Source organism: Ammodytes marinus (assembly GCF_949987685.1).
Source record: "Ammodytes marinus genome assembly, chromosome: 21".
In the NCBI taxonomy this organism is placed as follows: domain Eukaryota; kingdom Metazoa; phylum Chordata; class Actinopteri; order Uranoscopiformes; family Ammodytidae; genus Ammodytes; species Ammodytes marinus.
The window spans coordinates 15,862,742-15,885,976 of record NC_137225.1 but is presented as its reverse complement, the minus strand read 5'-3'; the positions used below and the strand labels follow the sequence as shown (position 1 = coordinate 15,885,976).

General features: G+C 41.8%; 2 protein-coding genes across 3 annotated transcripts in view; one reads left to right on the top strand and one right to left on the bottom strand.

Annotated features, from left to right (window-relative positions):
- The window catches only part of ctdspla (CTD (carboxy-terminal domain, RNA polymerase II, polypeptide A) small phosphatase-like a), a 31,362-nt gene extending 20,929 nt beyond the window's left edge, over nt 1-10,433 (bottom strand). For both annotated transcript variants that reach the window (XR_013845427.1, XM_080050440.1), the window contains exon 1: nt 10,018-10,433. Coding sequence is in view for 1 of the 2 variants with exons in the window: in XM_080050440.1 (XP_079906566.1) it covers nt 10,018-10,093 (76 nt within the window). In the remaining variant the exon portion in view is untranslated. The remainder of the gene's footprint in view (nt 1-10,017) is intronic.
- A 5,008-nt stretch (nt 10,434-15,441) lies between these two features.
- On the top strand, nt 15,442-23,021 carry gars1 (glycyl-tRNA synthetase 1). Its single transcript, XM_080050398.1, has 17 exons — nt 15,442-15,734; nt 16,566-16,667; nt 17,360-17,462; nt 17,578-17,719; nt 18,027-18,115; nt 18,784-18,860; nt 19,091-19,236; nt 19,370-19,519; nt 19,615-19,777; nt 20,198-20,362; nt 20,446-20,554; nt 20,654-20,798; nt 20,886-20,971; nt 21,113-21,222; nt 21,351-21,444; nt 21,566-21,756; nt 22,517-23,021. The coding sequence occupies exons 1-17, from the start codon at nt 15,474-15,476 to the stop codon at nt 22,640-22,642; spliced, it is 2,259 nt and encodes a 752-aa protein (XP_079906524.1). The 5' UTR covers nt 15,442-15,473; the 3' UTR covers nt 22,643-23,021.
- Nucleotides 23,022-23,235: the final 214 nt, after the last annotated feature.

The following is a 23,235-nucleotide window of genomic DNA, read 5'->3' as shown; positions in this document are numbered from 1 at the left end:
GCTTTGCAGGTAAAACCATTAGATCTGCTAGGCCTTGTTTAAGAAAATTGTCCTTCAATCTTTGTCAACTATTTACTTTATTTACTTTAAATACACCTTAAATAAGTGATTATCTAATGGATTTGTCTTGCATTACAGTTTATGAGATATATATCAATGGCACAATTCACCCCATGGTATTCTCTCCAACCGCACAACTTAAGGCCGAATTCCACCGGCTGCATCTCCGGTCCTTCTCCGCTCCAGCACGGCAGAAACAAAAATACAATTAAGAGCAGTCAGTGGGTGAGTTTCCACCACGGCCGCTGCGCCGTCTCTCTGCTCCGCTGCTGCTCCAGCTCTCCGGTGAAATACGCACTGCTTCTATTTCTGCCGGATGCCGGAGCTCACCGCATCAATTTAGCACAGAACACATCGAGATAGACAGGAACACAGACGCCGACAAAACAATAAAACCTCCGGTTAATTTTCAAAATAAGACACTCGGTGTTCACTGCAGGTGACATTCTCAAAACAGTGACACATACAAGCATGTCCACTGTTCTTTTACTCGTTCGGATGGGAACAATAACCTTCCGTGCGTTCGTTGTTGTGTAAATACCATATAGGAGAATCATATTATCAAGAGCGATCGCCCGTCACTTTTATTACCACGGGAACTCCTCGTTCTCGCGACCCCAGCAGTTCAGCGGAGCTGGCCGTGCTGGTTTGAAAACGGAGCCGGTGGGTATTGCCGCACGTGAGCGCACGGAGCAAAACCGTTGGACACCGCACCCGCAGCCAGTGGAATTCCGGGGTTACAACTTACACCATGCACCGTTGTGCATCAAGACAACTTTTTTTCCGAAAGCTATATTTCTTCAACAGTTTATTCCAGATCCAAAGTTTTTATTGCCAGGGATGCACAACACCCTGAAATATATGTACATATTATTTGAGTTGGAGACTTTACTGTCAAGGCCTTACTTTAAAGTCACTTTGAGTGAAAAGTTGCACAACTTAGGCCACTCTCCCCTATATATTTTTTTTTTAACGTATTTATTTTTGAAATACATTTTGGCAAATTATGAATCGCAGGAGATAGGAATCGAGATTTACACATGAATCCATTTTTTTCAGCACCCCTAGTGCACAGCAGCTATGTGAGCACTCTCTCCTTTAGTCCCTCTTCTCGTCATTTACTCTTCACTTGTTCTCCCCTGACCCTCACCCTCCTCTGACTGCATTGATCTGCAGGCAGTCAGTCCTCTTTCTCCAAAGGGGTTGCATATTTTGACGCATTCATAATATTCTTTCACTCATTCACGGCCACTGAATGCCCATGTGTCAAGGTGCAGAGGAAAAAAGCAGGAGGGATGTAAATCCAACTTCAGTACTGCGCTTTTAAATTGAAACATGACAAGAAGACGGCCGTGCGCCAGAAGAACCACAGTGTCAGTCGTTTGTCTTCTGTGCTCAATTAGTTTGAAGAGGTGGAAGCAGTGACAGCTGCAGTCAATTAAGCCAAAAGTTGAAAATAGGCCACCCAGACTCTATAGTCCCTTAGCATGGATGGAGTTCCTTCAGTTATCTTGAACTAATGTATATTTCTTTCAGTCCGATCAATACAAACTGCATTTTATAACAGTGCAACCGATCAGTGCTCAGGATGGAGGCCGACCGGCCCAAATAGAGAATGTCCTCGAAATCCTATTGTAATGGTTTCTTCAAAGCTAGTGGTGGACATTTTGAACTGGAGCGCTCGCTCCAAAACAAGCAACCACAGCACATGAGCTACACTTGAGACAACATTCGGACGTAACACTTCCCAACAATGCCATCAATGCCATATGACCCAAAGCACACAGGACATGAATAAAAAGGGTCACCAGAGCAACCCAAACCATGCTGTGCAGGGGAACCATCTCACTGGATCTCAGAAAACCTGTGTATCATGCGTAGCAGGCGCACATACAGTCCCCTCCATAAGTATCGGAACAGTGAGGCCAATTACTTTATTTTTGCTGTAGACTGGAAACATTTGGGTTTGACACCAAAAGATGAATATGAGACAATAGCTCAACATTTCAGCTTTCATTTCCAGGTATTCACATCTGGATCTGATACACAACTGAGAAGATATCATTATTTGAAAAGGAACACCACATTTTTAGGCAAGCAAATGTATTGGAACAGATAGACTTTAAATAAATTAAAGTGAATAAACCGTAATATTTTGTCGCAAATGCTTTGCTTGCAATAACTGCATCAAGCCTGTGACCCATTGACATCACAAAACGTTTGCATTCTTCTTTTGTGGTGCTTTTCCAGGCTTTCACCGCAGCCTCATTCAGTTGCTGTTTGTTTTGGGGGGTTACTCCCTTCAGTCTCCTCTTTAGCAGGTAACATGCATGCTCTATAGCGTTTAAGTCTGGAGATTGACTTGGCCAGTCTAAAACCTTCCAATTCTTGCCCCTGATGAACTCCTTTGTTGTTTTTGCAGTTTTTTTGGATCATTATCTTGCTGCATGATGGAGCATCTTCCAATCAGTTTGGTTGCATCTTTCTTTAAATTGGCAGACCGAATGTTTCTGTAGACTTCTAAGTTCATTTTGCTGTTGCCATCATGTGTTACTGTGTTGTTGTCAAGATGAACCTTTACCAAAGTGATGGAAAGGCTAAAGTTTGGAGAAAGAAAGATGATCCCAAACATACAGGCTCATCTGTGAAACACGGTGGAGGCAATGTCATGGCTTGGGCTTGCATGGCTTCTTCTGGGACGGGCTCATTATTCTTCATTGATGATGTAACACATGATGGCAACAGCAAAATTAACTCAGAAGTTTACACAAACATTTTGTCTGACAATTTAAGGAAAGATGCAACCAAACTGATTGGAAGATCCTCCATCATGCAGCAAGATAATGACCCAAAACCCACAACGAAGGAGTTAATCAGGGGCAAGAAGTGGAAGGTTTTAGACTGGCTAAGTCAATCTCCAGACTTAAACGCTATAGAGCATTCATTTTACCTGCTAAAGAGGAGACTTAAGAGAGTAACCCCCTAACACAAACAGCAACTGAATGAGGCTGCGTGGAAAGCCTGGAAAAGCATCACAAAAGAAGAATGCAAAAGTTTTGTGATGTCAATGGGTCACTGGCTTGATGCGGTTATTGCAAGCAAAGGATTTGCGACAAAATATTATGTTTTATTCACTTTAATTTATTTAAAGTCTATCTGTTCCAATACTTCTGCTTGCCTAAAAATGTGGTGTTCCTTTACAAATAATGATATCTTCTCAGTTGTGTATCAGATCCAGATGTGAATACCTGGAAATGAAAGCTGAAATGTTGAGCTATTGTCTCATATTCATCTTTTGGTGTCAAACCCAAATGTTTCCAGTCTACAGCAAAAATAAAGGAATTGGCCTCACTTTTCCGATACTTATGGAGGGGACTGTACAGCACATGCATTGTTTGAAAGAGGAAGCTACGACCGTTCGGAATATGAAACCTTGTTTGTTCAAACACTCCATCTATCATCAACACCGGAACAAAAGTCCTGTTATGAACAGGAACAGAAACAGGAACGTGCCCTCATGTGACTGAGGTGGAATGTCACTAAGTGCATTTAACTCCATTGCAGTACTGAACACAATTTCAGGTATGTTGTTCTCCTTTATTCTTCATCTTCACAACATTTCACGGTGAAATTGCACTTCTTCACCAAATGGATGAGGCATCCACTGTCACTCTACACTCACCCTCCTCCCACAAATCCTTTGAAAAAGCACAACACCGACATAATCCAGGCCATGTCTAAACTTGTAAATTAGTAAGAAAAATCTAAAAGAAAAATATTAAAACAATGATATTCTTTAGAAAGATTTACTTCTTCCATCGCTGCTTTCTAAAAACAAAAGAAAATCTGTCCTCAGGTCCGACCCACGTCCATAGGACACTTGCTGGGAACATATCCACAGTACAGTCTGTGACCAGATAGAAAAACATGGTTCAATCTCTATTCTTAACTACCGGTAATTAAGGGCCACTTTGCTGATAAAAAAAAACTTGAATCTTTATTGTAAGCGGACGTGAAAATCTGACATAAAACAGGAGAGTGATACATAAACAGACACCTAAGAGAGGCACTATATATATTGGGGAATGACTTCTATAATGTGAAGTTCAAGGTAATTCCATCTTGGTTATTATATGCACAATGCCAAAACCAGCTATGTGCAGGGCATACACTACACAAAGTTGCATACAACAACACATTAATCTGGTACTTACAGCTGTAAAAAAATACATTACATTGCTTTTATGAATGTAAAAGGCTTGTTGATCAACGCGCTGAGACAGAGGCAGATCCCACACACATACAGTTGACAAGCTTATCAGTCAAGGAGCTTAGGCATGGGAGGTCAAAAATCTGCTCTTCCAAATCAGATGCCCAGTATAGTATTGGACTAAAGTAATGAAGATGTGTCTAACAATCAAACCACTTCCCAAGAGGTGCAGAGAATCAGTTCTTCTGAGCAGCATTTGGCAGAAATTGCCTCATTAATATTTAATAAGGACCTTGCACTTAAAAACACCGTGCAGCGTTTCTCTCGGTCAAAATGGTGCATCGGATATCGACTTGACTTTAGGCACAAAGCCATCCCGTGTGCATCTTAAGAGGGGTGTGTGAGGCTTGAGATAGACACAATGCATTCTCAAAAAATATATCTTAAGCGATCACCAATGACTGAGTTAAAGACTGTAATCCTCCTCTCTCTCTCAGCCCAGTGAGTGGCAGCAGGTTGTGCCAGGGACTCCGGGGGCAGCCAAAACTCACAGTAGCTCCCGTCGCTAACTGTGCTGTACACACACACCCCTGCTGCAGGTGTGGTCCACACATCGTAAACATGTTATTAATGTACGAGCAGCGTCTTCCAGGAATAACCTCAAAAGCCAAGTGTGCATGAAAAAAAATCGCATGCCTTTCTCCGGTTTAGTATATAATTACAGCTTGAGTGTTTTCTCTCGTTTTCCTTCTGGCAAGTGCAAATATTTTCTACCCCGAGGAGCCTTTGAGGGAATGGTAATATCTTAACATGCCAGTAAGGCATAAATCTCCAGCGATTGTTGCTGCTCCTCGTTTATCCTTCTACTGAAATGATAGAACTCATCACTATGCGAGGCGTTCTCTCGGAGTGGGACAGAGTACCTTGACCATGGAGGCCGAAGGTTAATGCGCTCAGTGAAAAGGAAGAATTTTGTATTTAAACTGTCTTGTTGGAGCCTTGAGCTGCAATCGCAGTAATGAAAAGGGAGAAAGACATTATGTGTGCACTGCTCACAAGGATGCTTATTACTCAGCCTAAGCCACGGCAACCCCGCATGCCATTAGAGAAAATTTAATTTGTGTTTGTTGTTATTATCGAATAACATGGTTTTAAAAAAGCAAACAGTTTTTTTCCAAGGTCTTTAGGGGGTATGAAAGAAGCAACGCTGACTAGCACACAGCTATATTGGTGTGCTGTGCAACACTTAGGGTGTATTCACACATGCCGTGTTTAGTTCGGTTGAAACGAACTCAGATGCACTTCTGCCTTCGGTGCGCATCTTTCAGGCAGGTGTGAATACAGCAATCGCACTCGGGTGCGGACCAAACAAACGCTCCGAGACCCAGCTGAAGAGGTAGTCTCGATGCGTTTCCAAACGCACTCTGCTGCAGTTCGTTTGTGGTGTGAATTTGTTCGGACTCGATCCGACCCAAATGCAGGAGGCATTGTGCCTTTTCTTTCTTTTCTTTTTTAATAAATAGCCGTCAGCTTCACATTATGGGAAAGTGTTGTTGTCACCATTATTAGGAAGATTAGTTGTGGTTTGACCGGGAGCCCAGAACAATATAAATGCTGAATGTGTTCAGCGATCAGATGAAGGAGAGGGGAGCGTCTCTCGCACAGTGCCAACAGGTTCACGCTGCGCAAGAAGTGTGTGTTTTTATTTTGCTTCCCATGTACGGGACCGTCAATACTATCCCCGTGTCAGTTTGGAGCTGAACTGCGCCGACCCAGCTGATACACAGCTTAATCAGCTGAGTGTCAGCTTGAGCCTATTCTTCTCGCGTGACGCGCATCCAGCACCAAAAATACAGTAAAAATGATGTTTCACATCGTAGGCTACAAGCCACATAACGTGGCATTGACATAAGGCTACACATTATGACCATATGAAACAACAATAATTTGATGTTTTTCCTCTTTATCTATAGGTTAGATGTAGGCCCTTTTATTATTTTTAGCCCCATATTATATCAATGATATATATTTCGCAGTTTAAACTTCGTGCTTCCTGTTTCTCTCCACCCCAGAATGTCTGTCCAATGAATGAATGACCTCAGATCACGTGTGGTTTTGCTTCGTAATGCTGGTTCACTTGCAAAAGGGGCAATATGAAAGTGGACCACACCAAACGAAAAAAATCAGAACTCTATTTGGTCTGGACCAAAGCAAGTGCACTAGCGGACTTTCCCAGTGTGAATACACCCTTAATAAATAGGATTGGTGCATTACTAAATTTCTTAGTGTGATCATGATCTCGTTAAAAAGACCAATAGCAATAATCTTCCTAACGAGTATCATCTGTGCACCCAGAGCCATGATATTCCTTCAGCGCCACATTGTACCGGCTTCCATGTTTCTCTATTATAATGAAGTAGTTTATTTTGAGTCTTAAAGTTGAGGTTAATCTACATTGACCATCCTGATACTATTAATACTCACCGGTTTACGAAATTTGTATTAATATGTGCCTGAAAATAGTCCCATACAAATTCAAAATGTTACCCTTTCTTGACATCTTTGCTCAACGACTTCAGTGCCCAGCCCAAGTCATTTTAAAGTAATAACTGACCCTTTTTAAAACGTAAACTTTAGTTTGTGACTTGTTTTGAAAAAAATAAAAAAATAAATGGTATGTCTTCAGGCTAGGGGTTGGTCAGAAAGTATTGAGAGACCAGCTAACACATTGTGCGTATTAGATTTTGCTGGGGTACCTAAAAACAAATGTAAATCCAAAAACATGTTATTGCAATTAATAACTGTCAATTAACAATGTGAGTGTGTGCAGTGTATGACTTCCTTGGAACCTACATAAATAATCTGTTTCCTTGAATAACAGGTGAAATAAATACGTCAAGGGAAAACTGACTCAAAACGGTTTTCAAGAAAAACCACAAATATTAAAATCATTGTTTAACTCAAAACTTGTTACTGTTTATGTTGAGCTGCAGGTGGCTGTCTATCTGGCATCACTTAGGCTGCAGCATTGACGAGCTGAACTCAGATTTCTCCTAATCTGATTAAGGTAAACAGCTTGTCCATTGATACCTGGCGGCGGCCTGCGGAGTTATCAGAGCAAAGCCTCAGCGATGCTAGCAGTGAGACGGGAGCTTGCCGGCTGTTGGTCCAGAAGTCATTACATTGCATTGCATCAGATCCTGAAACTGCTGCCAAATGAAAAGCCTAATGTGCTCTTTGAAATATCTGGCCATACAATAAGTGCAGCTTCATTGCTGTGTTATTGAAACAACGGTATAATTCAACAAACAGTCTGAATCTGTTATCTATTTGTGAAAGTGCACATCCCTTGTAAACCCTCCAGGAGTTGACTTTGTACCAATACATGTTCTCTGTCTGCAAAAAGAAACCACCTACAATATGATTTAAATCCTCACCTCGTTTAACATAATCCATAATGCATTACGATGTAATCTCCACCTGACCAAATGTCTAAAATAACTTGGCTCTTACGAATTACTATGTCTCTGCTTGGAATGAAACTGATAGGACTCTGAAAATAGCCTGCCCCATGCTCTGAAATATTCAGCATGTGTGTGTGTGTGTGTGTGTGTGTGTGTGTGTGTGTGTGTGTGTGTGTGTGTGTGTGTGTGTGTGTGTGTGTGTGTGTGTGTGTGTGTGTGTGTGTGTGTGTGTGTGTGTGTGTGTGTGGTTATTTGTGGTTTCAGTGCAGCCCGAGCTGGTCAGGGAGGAACTGTACAGGACAACAAGTGCTGTTTGTTGTCGGCTTTGACCAGTAGTGAAGGGGCAGGGACTCCATTCAGGAGTCTCTCCCTGGTGATACTTTGTTTGTGCCACAGCAGTCTGTGTGTGTGGGAGAGAGAGAGTGTGTGTGTGTGTGTGTGTGTGTGTGTGTGTGTGTGTGTGTGTGTGTGTGTGTGTGTGTGTGTGTGTGTGTGTGTGTGTGTGTGTGTGTGTGTGTGTTGTTGTGTGTCCTCTCTGGTCAGCCACAGACCCTGCTGGATTTCATCCTGCCAGATTAATTGTCAGATTCCACATGTCATCTGGGATTTACTGTCCCAGACAGGCAGGATGATGTAGGAAAAAAAATACAGAAAAAAAATAACAGTTTTTTTTCTTCTGACAGATTTTTCCTGGAGGTCACACACAGCACCGTCGGTGATGGGGCCAAATGTGTTACTGTTAATGATTGATTTAATGTACTTGTGTATGACAGTGGCACCACTGCAGGTCAGTCTTGGAGTGGTTCCAAACCAATACGATGCATTGTCGTAGTGAAAATCAAAGTTAAGTCAGTGTCATGCTCTTGAATTATCTGTGTGTCCAATAACATATCAAAGCAAACAAGCCCTTATGAACCTCATTATATGAGCAAGGTCAGTGAGTCAGAGTGCTTCATGTATGTCAGAGCTGCTCAGTGGAGGGTGATGCAGTAAAGGTGACCTTTTTCTCCAACAGAGCAGCGGGTGTAGGGGGGAATGTCAAGTCCCTCAGCCCTCCCAAAAAATACCCTGCCCTCCTGTTGTCATCTCTACTGGACACCTGTGTATCTCACGCTTGCGTACACACAGCACGCCACGGCGCGTGATTTTCTTTTCTTCGCGGGTGTGTGTGGACTTCACACCATGACATGTGACCTAAAAATAAAATAAAGTGTCACTGTCCTGAATGGACTAGTGAAAGCCCTTCTCCAAGTTAATGAGAAATGAAAAGCTCCTGAGTCATGAAGGCGGATTTGATCGTTGATGAGAAAATGTGTTTTTGTTCAGCCTTTACAGTAATCCCTAGTGCAGCTGTTGTTTTCAGGCCCTTGGAAGTGGACCTTTCTGACTATGAACATTTATGGTCAGAATTGTTTTATCACCACCATGCACTCTACAAGGAAGCTGCAACTCATAAACCTTTTTTTATTATCATTATTATGTAAAAAGGCATGGCTATGCTTTTAAACAATTATTTTTCTCCAGTGGTTTCATTAAAACATGGAAAAAAAACATGCACATCCAATATGAGCTAATATTGCCTTTTGAGTTTTATTTAAAAAAACATCCTCTGCTGCACCGATCAAGGGACTGCACAATTATGTTTCTGCTCAAATACTTCTGGTGCCAAAGGCAAACTGCTGATGTTACACCCTGATCATTGGTGGCATTTGTTATTGGTAATAGACTACACTAGGCATTTTACAGTGTCACTGAACTGATGCATACCGGGGTTGTTGCCAGTGCAATGGAAGAGGAGTAGAGTACCCACCCCCTGTAGTAAACCAAGGCTTCTGTCCGTTCGGATGGGGGAAAATATCACATTTATTTCAAGTCGCAAAGATTAAAAATTAGGTCTAATTTGGCCAAAAAGAAAAGCTGAAATCAGGGAGGTCACAAAGCACTGCAAACACTATAGGCTGGATGAGGTCTCTGGCTCTTAATATTCCTCTGCTTCAGCTGAACAATGGAGGGTTTTCGTCGATATAGCCTGGGCAGCCTACTCTCTCTGGATTCCCTGTTGCAGTCCGGAGCACACAGAAGAACCCTCTCTGCACTAAATGGCTGTAGATCGGATTTGGCAACCGAGCAACGTAAATAATCAAAATCCATGCATGTCAAAAATGTATTTATTAAATAAATACATAAATAAATAAAATAAAAAACAACCGACGGTGTGTGTGTGTGTGTGTGTGTGTGTGTGTGTGTGTGTGTCATTTCTGTCCCCATGCGCCTTCTTCTTACCTTTATCTTGACTTGAAGAAATGCTCTCCTCCTCTTTCGGATTTGCAACCTGTGTTATTATGGACGTGTTGTCCATGGAAACGAGATGTTCGGCGCCTTCGCTTACACCGTTTTATTATTCCTCCTTGGTAAACATTACCAAGCGCACTACAGTCCCCCTGGCTGCCGTGCACGGGCGAGAGCGACTCGTGTGTGCAGCATTAACATCCCATTCTGCTCGGAAAGCGTGCAGCAGCAGTCCCATTCCCCTCCAAAGCTCACGAGCGAGTGCGAAATGTCAGCAAGAAGAATAGGCTGGCGTCCGCGCATATGAAGTGACACTAGTCCGATGTACAGGCAGACAAACAGAAGCGTCAGTCCTGCATTGAAGTCGTGCGCGTCCGCTGTGTTTAGTTGAAGACAGCATAGCACCCCGCCTTCTCCTCCTGCCTCTGCTGCTGCTACTGTAGCCCTACGCTCCCGCTCCAATCCACACTCTACAATATCGTTTGCGTGATACGGTTACAGTGTTTACCCAGAGATGGCGACCGTCCTCCTTCTGCTGCACGGCCATGCAGGCTCACTACAACAACACGCCTTCAACATTTCTATAATCCGCGTCAGTGCAGATTAGGATACAATTTTTTATGTTTTCAGATGCATCCCCCTGACTACGAGATTCTCCAAAAACATTGCCTAGGAGGATTAATATAGCAAATATCTGGCACAGGAAGTAGCCTACAGGGTTTTTTAAATGCCGAGGTCAAGAGTCGACCAACCACACCCACCCTTAAAGAGAGATTATAGAAAGAATAAAAAAAATAGAATATTTTACTTTTATTTTAATTCTTTCTATTATCTCAACTGCTAAAATGAATATGGCTTTAAGAAACACATTAGGAGCATTTTTTGGTGAATTACCAACCTGGCAACCAAAAAACCTTCTTACTTTGTAAAGCATCATCAGCATTCGCTAAATATCCTCAAAGCTAGTGCATAGCCTATTTGTGGAGGAATTCTGAGTTGTTACAAGAACACTGTTGAGGGCATGAGGTTATAGCCTTCGGTGATTTTGCATGGATTTTGTAACTTCTGCAAAAGGTTCAGCCAGCTTTCTTAGCAGTAGAATCAACAACTGAAACATTCTGTGGTCGCTTCTTGAGCTCCAGCAGTGTCAGGGATTGACAACAGTTGTAAACGCTGACATACTGAGAAATGCAGAGAGGGTTTTGTGGAGCTGATAGGCTTAATCAACTTTGTCAACTTGTCTGGCGAAGGCATGAATGTAACCGTCATTCATTTATATGAAAAAGTTACGCACTTAAGCTTTACCAGCCTTAAAGAACGCTGTGACTTATTATTTATGAATCCTTGATAAAGGACCCTTTTTTAGAGAATCAAACCAAAATATTCATTTGTGAACTTTAAAGCTAAAAGTAAATACTGTCAAAGCCCAAGCTGACATCACTATGACATCATCAGGGTTATTTCCCCAGGCTTGACAAAGCTCCTCCAGAGCGCACAGGAGAGTTGTCTTTCCCCCTACGATGAACAACCTGACCTGTATGGCATGTGTTAAATATCAGTGAACTGCCCCTTTAATCTACTGTTTACACCATGTGGTTGATTCTCCCATCTCTTGAACCAAATTCCACCTGTGCACCGTAGAATGACACCCTCCACACACACTGGTAAACAAACATTATTCGTGCTATTTCAGCCTCAGTGGACCGTGGAACAACAAAATGGCAGATAAAGTGGTTCTCTGGTCCGTTGCCAGCAGTGACGCGTCGTCCAAGTGTTCGTCCCTCTTCACCTTTGCTGTCACTTGAATGGAGCTGAGGATCACACACGTCCCTAAATGACCCCACCTGTGAGACAAAGTGTGTGATGATGGCAGATGGACAGGAGGATCTGTTGCTTCTGCTCATAATTAGGCTGTAATCTCCCAGCTGACGTGACGCTCTCAGTGTGGGTCAGTCATATTGTAACGTAAAGGGACACCACAACACAGGTCTCTGAGACACTTTGCACAATCACAATCACTTGTCAGCAATCGACAGTCGCTCTCAGCTTACTGTGTCTGAAATTTGACTACACAGTGCCTGTTGTAACCACAGCTTGGTTTACTTTACATCAATAAGATGAATTTCCTCCAAGGAAAAAATGAATGAGAGTGAGAAGATACATGGAGTTTTAAAGCAATCTTGTCTGTGTCACAGCCTGTTGATCACCAAGGTAAGTCTTCTTACCGAAGTTAGCTACAATCGACATTTCCATATCAATAATTGATCACATAGGCCTAACGTTGTATTGAAATTGCTCACCTTATTCTAGATGCAGGTTTCATCTTTTAGTTCATTGTTCCGGATTTCTGGCTCGCAACTTTACTCACTTTCATAGTCTTAGCAGGCAGCTAAAGGTCGCCTGTACCTGCACCAAACATTTCAAAAAGTGAGTGACTAGCTGTTGAACAAAATGGGACATTTAGCAGCTAAATAAGCTTTATCATTTTCAGGAGTTGATGGAGGAGAACAAAATCGAGCTACAGTAAAAGGAGGACATTAGACTTACAATCTATAGGCAAGAATCCCGACTCCAAACAAATGCTAATGTTGTGTCATATCATCTAGATGTGTATTCAGGTAACTATTTGCTAAAAATATGCAGCTTCACTGTAAATAAGATATGTCAGTTTTTTACTTACAGCTTGTTTCCACTGCCCCCTAGTGGCTCAAAATCAATTACAGTAGATTTAAGAGCTAGAAAGTGTCCCACAGCAGGGCTTTAACATCTGCCACTCTCACAAGTTGATTTCTTGCATTCAAAATATTCTACCAAGGTCGGCTTTATATCAAAAACGTTCAACATAATGACACCCTGAAGGGCAACAACTACGATTGACTGGTTGTCATGCACTCAATAGAGCTTATTGGGGACACACAGAGAATCGCTATTTGAAAAGTTAGAGCTGCAGGCTGCCAACATTTCTTCTTGCTGGTTAAGGGAGTGGTGAGTGTCAAAGGGCATGAAGAAAGATCCACCAATGAATGGGCCTCAACTAAGACCAAACACGGGAGAATTAACTCCTTGATCATTGACATCAATGACCAACAGTGCTGGCCTCTGACATCTCTTTCTCTCTCCCATGGGAACAGCATGGCACTTCTCCACGAAAAACACATTTTAACTTTGATAAGATGATCTTCTTCCCCTGCCTTCAAATACATCTGGAAGGCTGTCAGAATCCTGTCCTTGAATGTTTAATGAGCGTGGGTGTAACTCAGTAAGGAATTGGAATCACATAATCCACTTTCTGCATTGGCCTCTGTCACAATAGTACATTTTAAAAAGACAAATGCGTTAAGATGTGCTCACTTTTTCCCCTTGGCAGGCTGACATCTAGATAGTAGAAACAACTCACTCCAAAAGCAATCTTTTACGGTTTGAAAACAAATAACAGACATTCCTTTACTTTAAAGGAAGAATACCACCAGAAAACACTTTGTACAAAGTGATCAATTAAACACTTTTATTGGACATTTATGGATGAAGGATTTACTTCTGTGGAAACAAAAAATGTAATTAGTTTGCCTGCGGTGCCACCTTGTGGAATAGATCTGAACTGGCTTGAAGCTATTTTTTTCTGTAGAACTTTATTTGTAATGTTGAACACATTTAGACAGATAATGTAACATGTAGCCCTGTGTATTTTATTCAGCTGAGAATCCCTACCTTAAAACATTCATGATCACACCAAATATATTAAGATTCAGCATTTGATGTCATCACTGACAAATAAAACCATACAATAAGATGGTTAACTGACTAAACTTCTTACAAAGCGGAAAAGGATATATTATTCAACTGTTTTCACAGCTTTAGTAGTAGTCATCATGACTATTGTTTGAGCAAATGTTTTAATTTTTCTATGTTTGGGGCCTGCTGCAGGATTACTATGTACATATACAATGCATCCCTGAAGACATATTGTATGTAAAGGCAACATAGGCTTATTTGGTTTCAGCATTGGCTCAGCATTGGCCTGTTTGAATGTATAAAATGTATTGTATTTATGGGTGTTGATCCGTAAGCCAAACTTTTTCCATGGCTTGAATTATAAACCGCTGTGTTGGTTTGTATATTAAGTAATGAGCAATAAAAAATAAATACATTTAAAAAAAAACATGGTAGTGCAACATGGTGGCCTCTGTGTAGGCTTACCAACCCTTATGTAGACATAAATTAAAGGTTCATACTATCTGAGGAAATTAAATGACCAACTTTTAGATTGTGGTGCACATTACATTACATGTTTATATGTAAATAAAGGAATGAACTCAAGGCTGTTTAGTGTCACGCAGTACACACACACACACACACACACACTCCAGCAGGTTTGTTTTGAAAGAGCAAGAACTGACTGGAAAATACTTTGAGAAGCCAGCCATCATCAATAAAATGTTAAGTTATCTTTCTATCAACGAGGGGTATTAAAATGATTGGAAAATTAAAGGTTGCATCTTGTCGTTCCTCTGCTAAAATCAGGACGGTTTTTAATAAGGCGGAGATGATGAGATTGAGATTTGAGCCCTGGGGATACATGAAGTGTCCTGAGTTTATCTGGTGGGAACAATGATGGACTCCTTCTTGTCTTTAGAAAAAGGCAATTCTGGTAAGGGAGTGGGGATGGATTATATTTGGGCATTCATTGTTATCTGAGGGTTTTTCCTGAGGTTTCGTGTCTGATCTGCTTTCATGTCAACTTCAAATTTCACCATGATGGAGTTCTGGAGGAGCAAAGAGGACCTGAACTAATTCTCCTCATCCTTCACTCTTCACTAGTGTTGAAGAAGCCCCTAACTATGAATCATTTACAGGCTAAATATTTTTGGAAGAAGTTTTCCGTGCTGGTTATGCTTTGAAAAAGAAATTCAAACTAAGAAATAAATATTTTAAAATCTATTTTGCATTTAAGTTCGATGACATTTGAGGTAGGCCTACTTTGCAATACGATTTGTATATAACGGGGCTCCACAGAATGATGTGATTATAGATCCACATTTTAATTTATAATTCAGAGATATTAGATAGTTATTCGAATTGTACCTTTCCAAGTAGAGCATTGTGAGTAAAGCCGTACAAGTCTCAGTTTTGACTAATGAGGTATCAAAGTCAGGGAGGCTACTTGTCATAATTGAAATTCTTTACTTATTATTAATTCATCCCTAAAATTGCATATATTTTTAGAAGCCAGAAATGAAAGTATCAATATAGAAATACAAATACCATTAAATATATACATGCATTTAAATGAATTCAATTACATTTTTAGGATTTGGCGAATCTGCCGATATCACCATGGACCTATTATAAGAGGATATCACTGGTCGTAGCGAAATTGCGTCTCCGGATCGGAAGCCGCATTTACTTGTTTCCAGAGATTTCATCATTCTCCTCTCGCATTACCGCGGTCCATGCTTCGTAGCGCCGCATCAGCACTGCTGAGGACCAGCACTGAGATTCCCCGCCTCTGCCCGGTGTCCACGGTCCGGTTGGTTCGGCAGTCGCTCCGCTACCCGCCCCAAAGAAACAGGCCGTTTTCAACGTCGGCCTGCTTGTTCAAACAGAAAAAGAGGAAAAGCTCGTGGCTGCTGCAGCTCGCGGAAGGACAAACAACCATGGAGGGCAACATTGAAGAGATTCTCGCCCCTTTCAGGCTCGCCGTCAAAGAACAGGTAACGCTTATTATCTCACTCGCTCCCCCTCACAGTAACCTGGTCTGGTTATTCAGGATTGGATAGGTTTTTTGGGCCACAGACTCGGTCACAGTCAGCCGGATAGCATGTCATGCTAACCGGCTAACCTGTGACACCGGCTTCTCGCGGAGCTGTCAATGAACACAAAGCCAGCTAACTGCTAACGCTAGCTGCCAGTCATGTCTGCGCCTTTTTGCCACGTTTCAATGTGCTGCAGCTGCAGACTATTGTGAGCAGGGTGGGGTTTTTGCTACTACCATCAAAATAACTACATATAACAATTATTGTCGCCCGTGTTCCGCCCAGTTCCGCCTGCACACAGAGAATAACATGCACCTAAATAAACACCTCTGTCTAATAAAGCTTTAACACAGCAACTTTATTTCTGGAGATCTGTGAAAGAAGTGTTTTTACCAGCTCATATATTGAGTCGTTTTGGTCCTACAGTGTGAATTGAATACGTTTAATAATTAAATAATAGCAGGTATGTTTAATTTCCCTGTAATATTATTGCAAATGAGTGAAATCTGCTGCTCATAAACACAACCAACAACAAATGTTGAGAGGATAATCAAGGAAACATTGTAAATTTGTTCAAATATCATCGACTTTATATACTTTTGAACCGTACCAAAAGAGGATTTTTTTGTTGTTAACAGTACATTACCTTAAAAAATCCTAATGTTTGGTAGTTTGTTTCCCCTTTAGCAGAGCTGCATGCATTTCTCAGCAAGGAGGCATAACTCAGCATAACACCGGCTGAGGGTTCGAATGTTTGCCGTGATGTGTAAACCGCCTGTCTGTTTTTAGGGAGAGCTTGTGCGTCAGATGAAACAGGATGGTGTTCCCGATGTGGATGTCGCTAAAGCTGTGGCCGAACTGAAAGCAAGGAAGAGAACGCTGGAGGCCAAGGTGAGTGCAGTTCAGCTGTTGAGATTTTAAATACAATTGTTGAAGTTAATCATGATGCTTAGAACAAATCTCTGCCAAGCCTTACATAATGTGTTTAATGTTGAATGAAAGAAACATGACCAATAGGATTTATAATCGTGAGTGGTTATTCAACACCACATATATCTTAAACAATCATGCTGCACATTTCGATTTACTTTCAATTCATTTTAGGGAGTGTGCCCACACTTTTGTTGGCTTATATCGATCCATTGTTTTGAAAATCTGAATTTGTAATGGCCACTGGCTCAAGATGCAGGTGGCGAGATTGGATGAGAGGATGCGTTTGATATCGACTTACCCTAACCCGTTACAAATCTGACATTTTGCAACCACACAGCTTTGAACCACATCTCTTCACAGACAAGAGTTACAATCTCCCCTCGTCCTGTGAAAGACCAACTCGTATCACGTGACTGAAGTTCCAAACATAGGTCACATAATGATACATGAGCTAGCTCCTTTTGCAAAATGATAACCGTGACATGTGTCTTAGTGGACTTAAGTGGACTTTTCAACACTGATTTTATTATGTATATTTAGCATGGGTTTCTGTGCTCATATATCCAAGAATTGATCCTAGTCTTGGAACTCAAATCTGGCATTATGGCGTAGGTGAGGAAAACATGTTATAAATAATATCTTCATCGCAGGAACTGTCACTACAACCCAAAGATGACATCGTTGACAGATCAAAGATGGAGGACACCCTCAAGAGGCGCTTCTTCTATGACCAGGCCTTTGCCATCTATGGAGGTAAGACTTTAACAGCTAATGTTAGGGGGGGGAAAAGAAAGGATTTGGTCAGCGCATAAATCAAACCATATCTAGTTTTTAAAGCTTCATGTTACCATCTAGTAATGCTCCTCAGGTGTGAGCGGCCTGTATGACTTCGGCCCTGTGGGCTGTGCCCTGAAGAACAACGTCTTGCAGATGTGGAGGCAGCACTTCATCCAGGAGGAGCAGATCCTGGAGATAGACTGCACCATGCTGACCCCAGAGTCTGTCCTCAAGTAGGTGACCTCAGAATGCTTCTGTCCCCTGATACACATGTATGTATGAATTTATATTTAATTGATGGTAATGCTGAAGAGATTGCCTGGTGGTTCCTGGAGTCAGCTTCAAAGTGCTGAACTTTAGGTTTTTCAAACAGGCGCACAATGATTCTGCAATTTTATGCATGGGAGCTGCCAATATAGCAGCCTTCCATAGCCCGGTTGCAGATACATTGTTTGTATGAAATACATTATTTTAAAAACGCCTCTTTTAACTAACTTGGATGTGCCAGATGTTTAATTTGTTTGCTTTTTTCTCCAACAGGACATCAGGTCATGTGGACAAATTTGCTGACTACATGGTTAAAGATGTCAAGAATGGTGAATGCTTCAGGGCGGACCACCTCCTCAAAGGTTAGCCTTTTGTACTTGTTTTATTGTCTGAGTAGACCTGGCTTTCTTCTCCTGTGTTAACGAAAGATTAGTCATCCCCAAAGCCCTTCAGTAGAGGTCTTTGTACGTTCTTCCTCTGTATTATTCATGGGATTCTGCAGAGTGGAGGGGTGGACACAGTCCAAACTTGTGTTGCCAGTGGCTGCTGCTGGTTGGCCAGGCTCCGAGTATCACTGGTGTGCCTGAGGGAGAATGGAAGCGGCTAGACCAGCTGAAAGTACACGGGGCTTTCGTAGCTATACAGTGTCCTATGATCAGAGACTGGAGCTCTGCCAAATAGCTAAGGGGTAGGGTGGGGGGGGGGGTGGATTTGAGCTGTAAGGAGAACATGGCAGTTCCTGTCAGACTTGGAAACTAATTGGTTCGGTTGGAAATGTTCTGCAATAACTAAAATATGTTAGTTAACTTATATAATATGTAATATTTGAGATTTAAAAACTTGTTCACATCTCAGACGCACTCCATGCATGTCATTCTACTGATTTAGTTTCAAGCAAATAATCACACTGTCTGTAGGATAAAGTTTAATTTCTTGCATTTGTCTCCTAAACAGGTGCTACACTGTTGTGTGTTAAGTTACTATCACGACTGTTTGTAAATGCATTGTTGTCATGTTTGTGTCCCTGCAGCCCATCTCCAGAAGCTGATGTCTGATAAGAAGTGTGCAGCAGAGAAGAAGGCTGAGATGGAGGAAGTCGTCACTCAGGTCAGTGTTCTAGTCACTGAGACAAACTGCAGCTTTTTAATGGGATAATGTTGGGAAATTTTTAATTTTTTAATTTTTTTTAACTTATTTGAGTGATTTTATGTTTTTCTTTTTTACATATGGACAAAAAAAACAGAATAAGTGAACACATACAATACGTACACAATTTTTTTTTCAACAGGGTTTTTGAATGATCTAATGTACTTCTTTTTATTATTTTGTTATTTCAGATGGACAACTACACCCAGCAGGAGCTGACCGACCTCTTTGTGAAGTACAACGTCAAGTCCCCCGTTACAGGAAATGACCTCTCACCTCCCATCTCCTTCAACCTGATGTTTCAAACATCCATCGGACCAGGCGGGAACATGAAAGGGTAAAAATAAATGAAATGTGGAGCTGCTGATCATTTTACTCTTGATTTTGTCGTTTGTGTTATTGCTGATTATGATTGTTTTCCACTTTTCTTTTTCTTAATTTTTTAAAATTTTATAAATATACATTTTCAGCTATCTGAGGCCTGAAACAGCTCAGGGAATCTTCCTCAACTTTAAGCGTCTGTTGGAGTTCAACCAGGGGAAACTTCCCTTTGCTGCTGCTCAGATCGGAAACTCCTTCAGGAACGAGATCTCTCCTCGCTCCGGACTCATCCGTGTCAGGTGAGAGACCCACCGCTTCACCTTTTATTTTGTGTCTGTACGTGTTAAATTCTTCTTTTAAAACAGGAAAATAATTGCTTGATATTTCCACGCAGAGAGTTCACCATGGCTGAGATTGAGCACTTTGTGGACCCCAATGAGAAGGTCCACCCTAAATTCTCCAGTGTAGCCGACCTGGAGATCACATTATACTCCTCCAAGGCCCAGACCAGCGGCCTGTCTGCACACAACATGAGGCTGGGGGATGCTGTAGAGCAGGTAAGAACCACTTTCATATTGACTTTTGTATGTGTTGTGTTGGGTGTTAAACAGTTTATTGTTAATGAGTATTTATTTGATATCGATGCTGAAGAGATTGCCTGGTGGTTCCTGGAGTCAGCTTCAAAGTGCTGAACTTTAGGTTTTTCATAAACAGGCGCACAATGATTCTGCAATTTAATGCATGGGAGCTGCCACTATAGCAGCCTTCCATAGCCCGGTTGCAGATACACTACAGTTATAGTATTGTAACACTAACTGTAAGCCTCAATAAATGTGATCTACAAATGAGTTGACCAAAATAAATAAATAAAGTGGACCTAGAGATATGTTTAGTTTTTCTCAAACTGCTCAGTAATCTAAGTACTAGAATAAAATGTAAACACTTAAAGTTTAATTATTGCCTTCTGTCTCGTTAAGGGAGTGATCAATAACTCCGTCCTGGGATATTTCATCGGGAGGATCTACCTCTACCTAACGAAAGTTGGTATCTCCAAAGACAAGCTGCGTTTCCGCCAGCACATGGACAACGAGATGGCTCACTACGCCTGTGACTGCTGGGATGCCGAAACCAAAACCTCCTATGTACGCTCTTTTTTCACTTCCTACTCGTGGATTATCAGGTAGTCCACATAGGTTTGCTTAAAGTAAATGTTTGTCCCCTGCAGGGCTGGATCGAGATCGTCGGTTGTGCCGACCGGTCTTGCTTTGATCTGCTATGCCATGCACGAGCCACAAAGGTCCCTCTGGTGGCCGAGAAGCCTCTAAAAGAACCCATATCCTTAAGATGCTGCACAACTTCACACTGCTAAACAAAATGTTTGTTCCCAGATATCTTGGTATTCCTTAAGTTATTCTCCTTAACTCCTTCGCACAAAGTTGTAAATGTCGTCCAGTTTGAGCCCAACAAGGGAGCCATTGGAAAGGCGTATAAGAAGGATGCAAAGATAGCCATGGAGTATCTGTCCACGTGTGACGAATGCTTCATTACAGAACAGGAGAAGCTGCTCAATGAGACTGGGTGAGTGGGCTTAACCACAGTAGTACAGTTATGAAAGGTTGTAGTTTTATCATCTTCAGTACAGTTATCTTTATTTTTATTCTACAGAGCATTCACCATCGAGGCAGAAGGCAAGTCCTTCAAACTAACAAAGGATATGGTCAACGTGAAGCGATTCCAAAAGACTCTGCACGGTGAGATTCACTCATCAGAGGTTACATTATATCTTTAAACATCCATGGACCACTTTTTTATAATCTCTGCAATCCACTCGTGAATGATATCTGATGTGGGGACACTTGATGTGAGCTTCTGTCTGCCTTTGTCGTCCACAGTGGAGGAAGTTGTTCCCAACGTGATCGAGCCCTCGTTCGGCATTGGTAGAATCATGTACACCATCTTTGAGCACACATTCCAAGTCAGAGAAGGTGACGAACAAAGAACGGTAAATCGGATTGGCTGTTTCTCCATATTGTAGACTGTACACCAGGGCTGGTTGGTGGCATTTAGCTTTTTTTGCAGGTTAGACAAAAGGGACTAATTTAACACTTCTTATTTTTTTCTTGTCTACAGTTTTTCAGCTTCCCTGCTACCATTGCTCCATACAAATGTTCCGTCCTGCCTCTGAGTCAAAACCAGGAATTTGTGCCTTTTGTGAAGGAACTATGTAAGTGCAAACATACTGATAACAGATATGCTCCATTACGGTCTGTAAGGAGGGAAAACTTCAGTCCATAACACTGTTGGCTATTTATTTCTTTATTTTTCTCTCCGTTTCTCCTTCTTAGCTGAGGCGATGACCAAAAACGGTGTGTCTCACAAAGTGGACGACTCCTCAGGATCCATCGGGAGGCGCTACGCCCGGACAGATGAGATCGGAGTGGCGTTCGGCATCACCATCGACTTTGACACAGTGAACAAGACGCCTCACACAGCCACGCTGAGAGACCGAGACTGTATGAGGCAGATCAGGGCCGAGGTATAGCACAAGTTCCCCATTATACACATATAAATCAATCATTCCTTAGTAGTGCTTCACTATGGACTGCCACTATGCATGAAGTCACTTTGGCACGTGAAGAACGCGCTCTAGTCTGCACCAAGGGGATGATATGAATGAACAGGTACACTGTTGAAGGATTTTGCCATTCTCTTTACCTTAAGCCTCCATCACCATAGATACCTTAATTCCTTTAAATGCAAACATTAAACACATGATTTAAGATGGCTCTTTTCAAGTTGATGTAAAAATGATACATAGCTACAAGGGAAACTTGGTAAAAGTTTCCTATGTGCACATGACCTTTTTGTCCACCTAACAATGCAAACAAGGTTTTGCATCGTACAGACACTGCTGTATGAAAAAGTCTTCATCCATTAAAAGTAGAGTCAGGGATTCTGGAGAACACTTCTTGTCAAAATCAGTGAATATCTTTACATGATAAAATGCCTGTCTTGGCACCTGTTTGCGTGCCGGAAAAAAAAATGCAGTGTTAACAACACATTGCCTAGTCTGTAAACGAGCATGTTGATGCTAGCTATGGTGGGCCCCCTTTTTTTTTACGTACTGGTTTACATAAACTAGGCTGTGTATTTACTCCAGATATTTTATCAGCGCACACACACATTAAGGAAAGGTAGCGCATGCCTATACTCATGATGAGATATTTGCTAAGTCCACCTTTTAAACAAGATAGTATGCCAGCTGTAATTAAATCAGCCTTTTTTTTCCTTCTCAGGTCAGTGAGTTGCCTGTGATTGTTCGTGATTTGGCCAACGGCACGTTGAGCTGGGCAGATGTGGAGAGCAAGTACCCCGTCTTTGAAGGACAGGAGACCAGCAAGAAGGACACGGTTGAAGAGTAAAGCTCACTCGTTCGCCACCCACGCCATGAAAATCCACGGACTTGTTGCCTATGCATCGCCAGGAAGAATATTGCAACTGCATTGTGATGAGCCATCGTGGTGCACCGAGCCCTCCTAGTGTTCTGCTTACACCACTGCGATCACTATAAAATCTCATGTAATCATCATATCTTAACAGTTGTGGGAAGCTTGCACAGGACTGTTGTTGCCGTGATGAGCAACTTTTCATCCATGTATGACCATGTCGGTATGTTTTAAAAGGGAGAAATGTAATCAGGTTGTTGTCAGCAGTGGAACGAGGACTCCGCTATTCCAGTTTTCAGGCAGATTGGATGGAGATATTTAACAATTTCAATAAAAACAACCAGCACTTACTGGACACGGGCATATGACTGTATTTTCAATAAGGCTTTCAAAGCACAGACAAACACTAACGTCCTGTCACAGTTATCACTACTCTGAGAGTGAAACAGACGTCATCTACTCATCAAAAGCCACATTTGAGTTAAGCTTCGGCTGCTAATACATTTTGGAATTCTATGCAGGTTTATCATTTGTACAGGGACGTAATGTTTGAGTCAAATATACTGCTT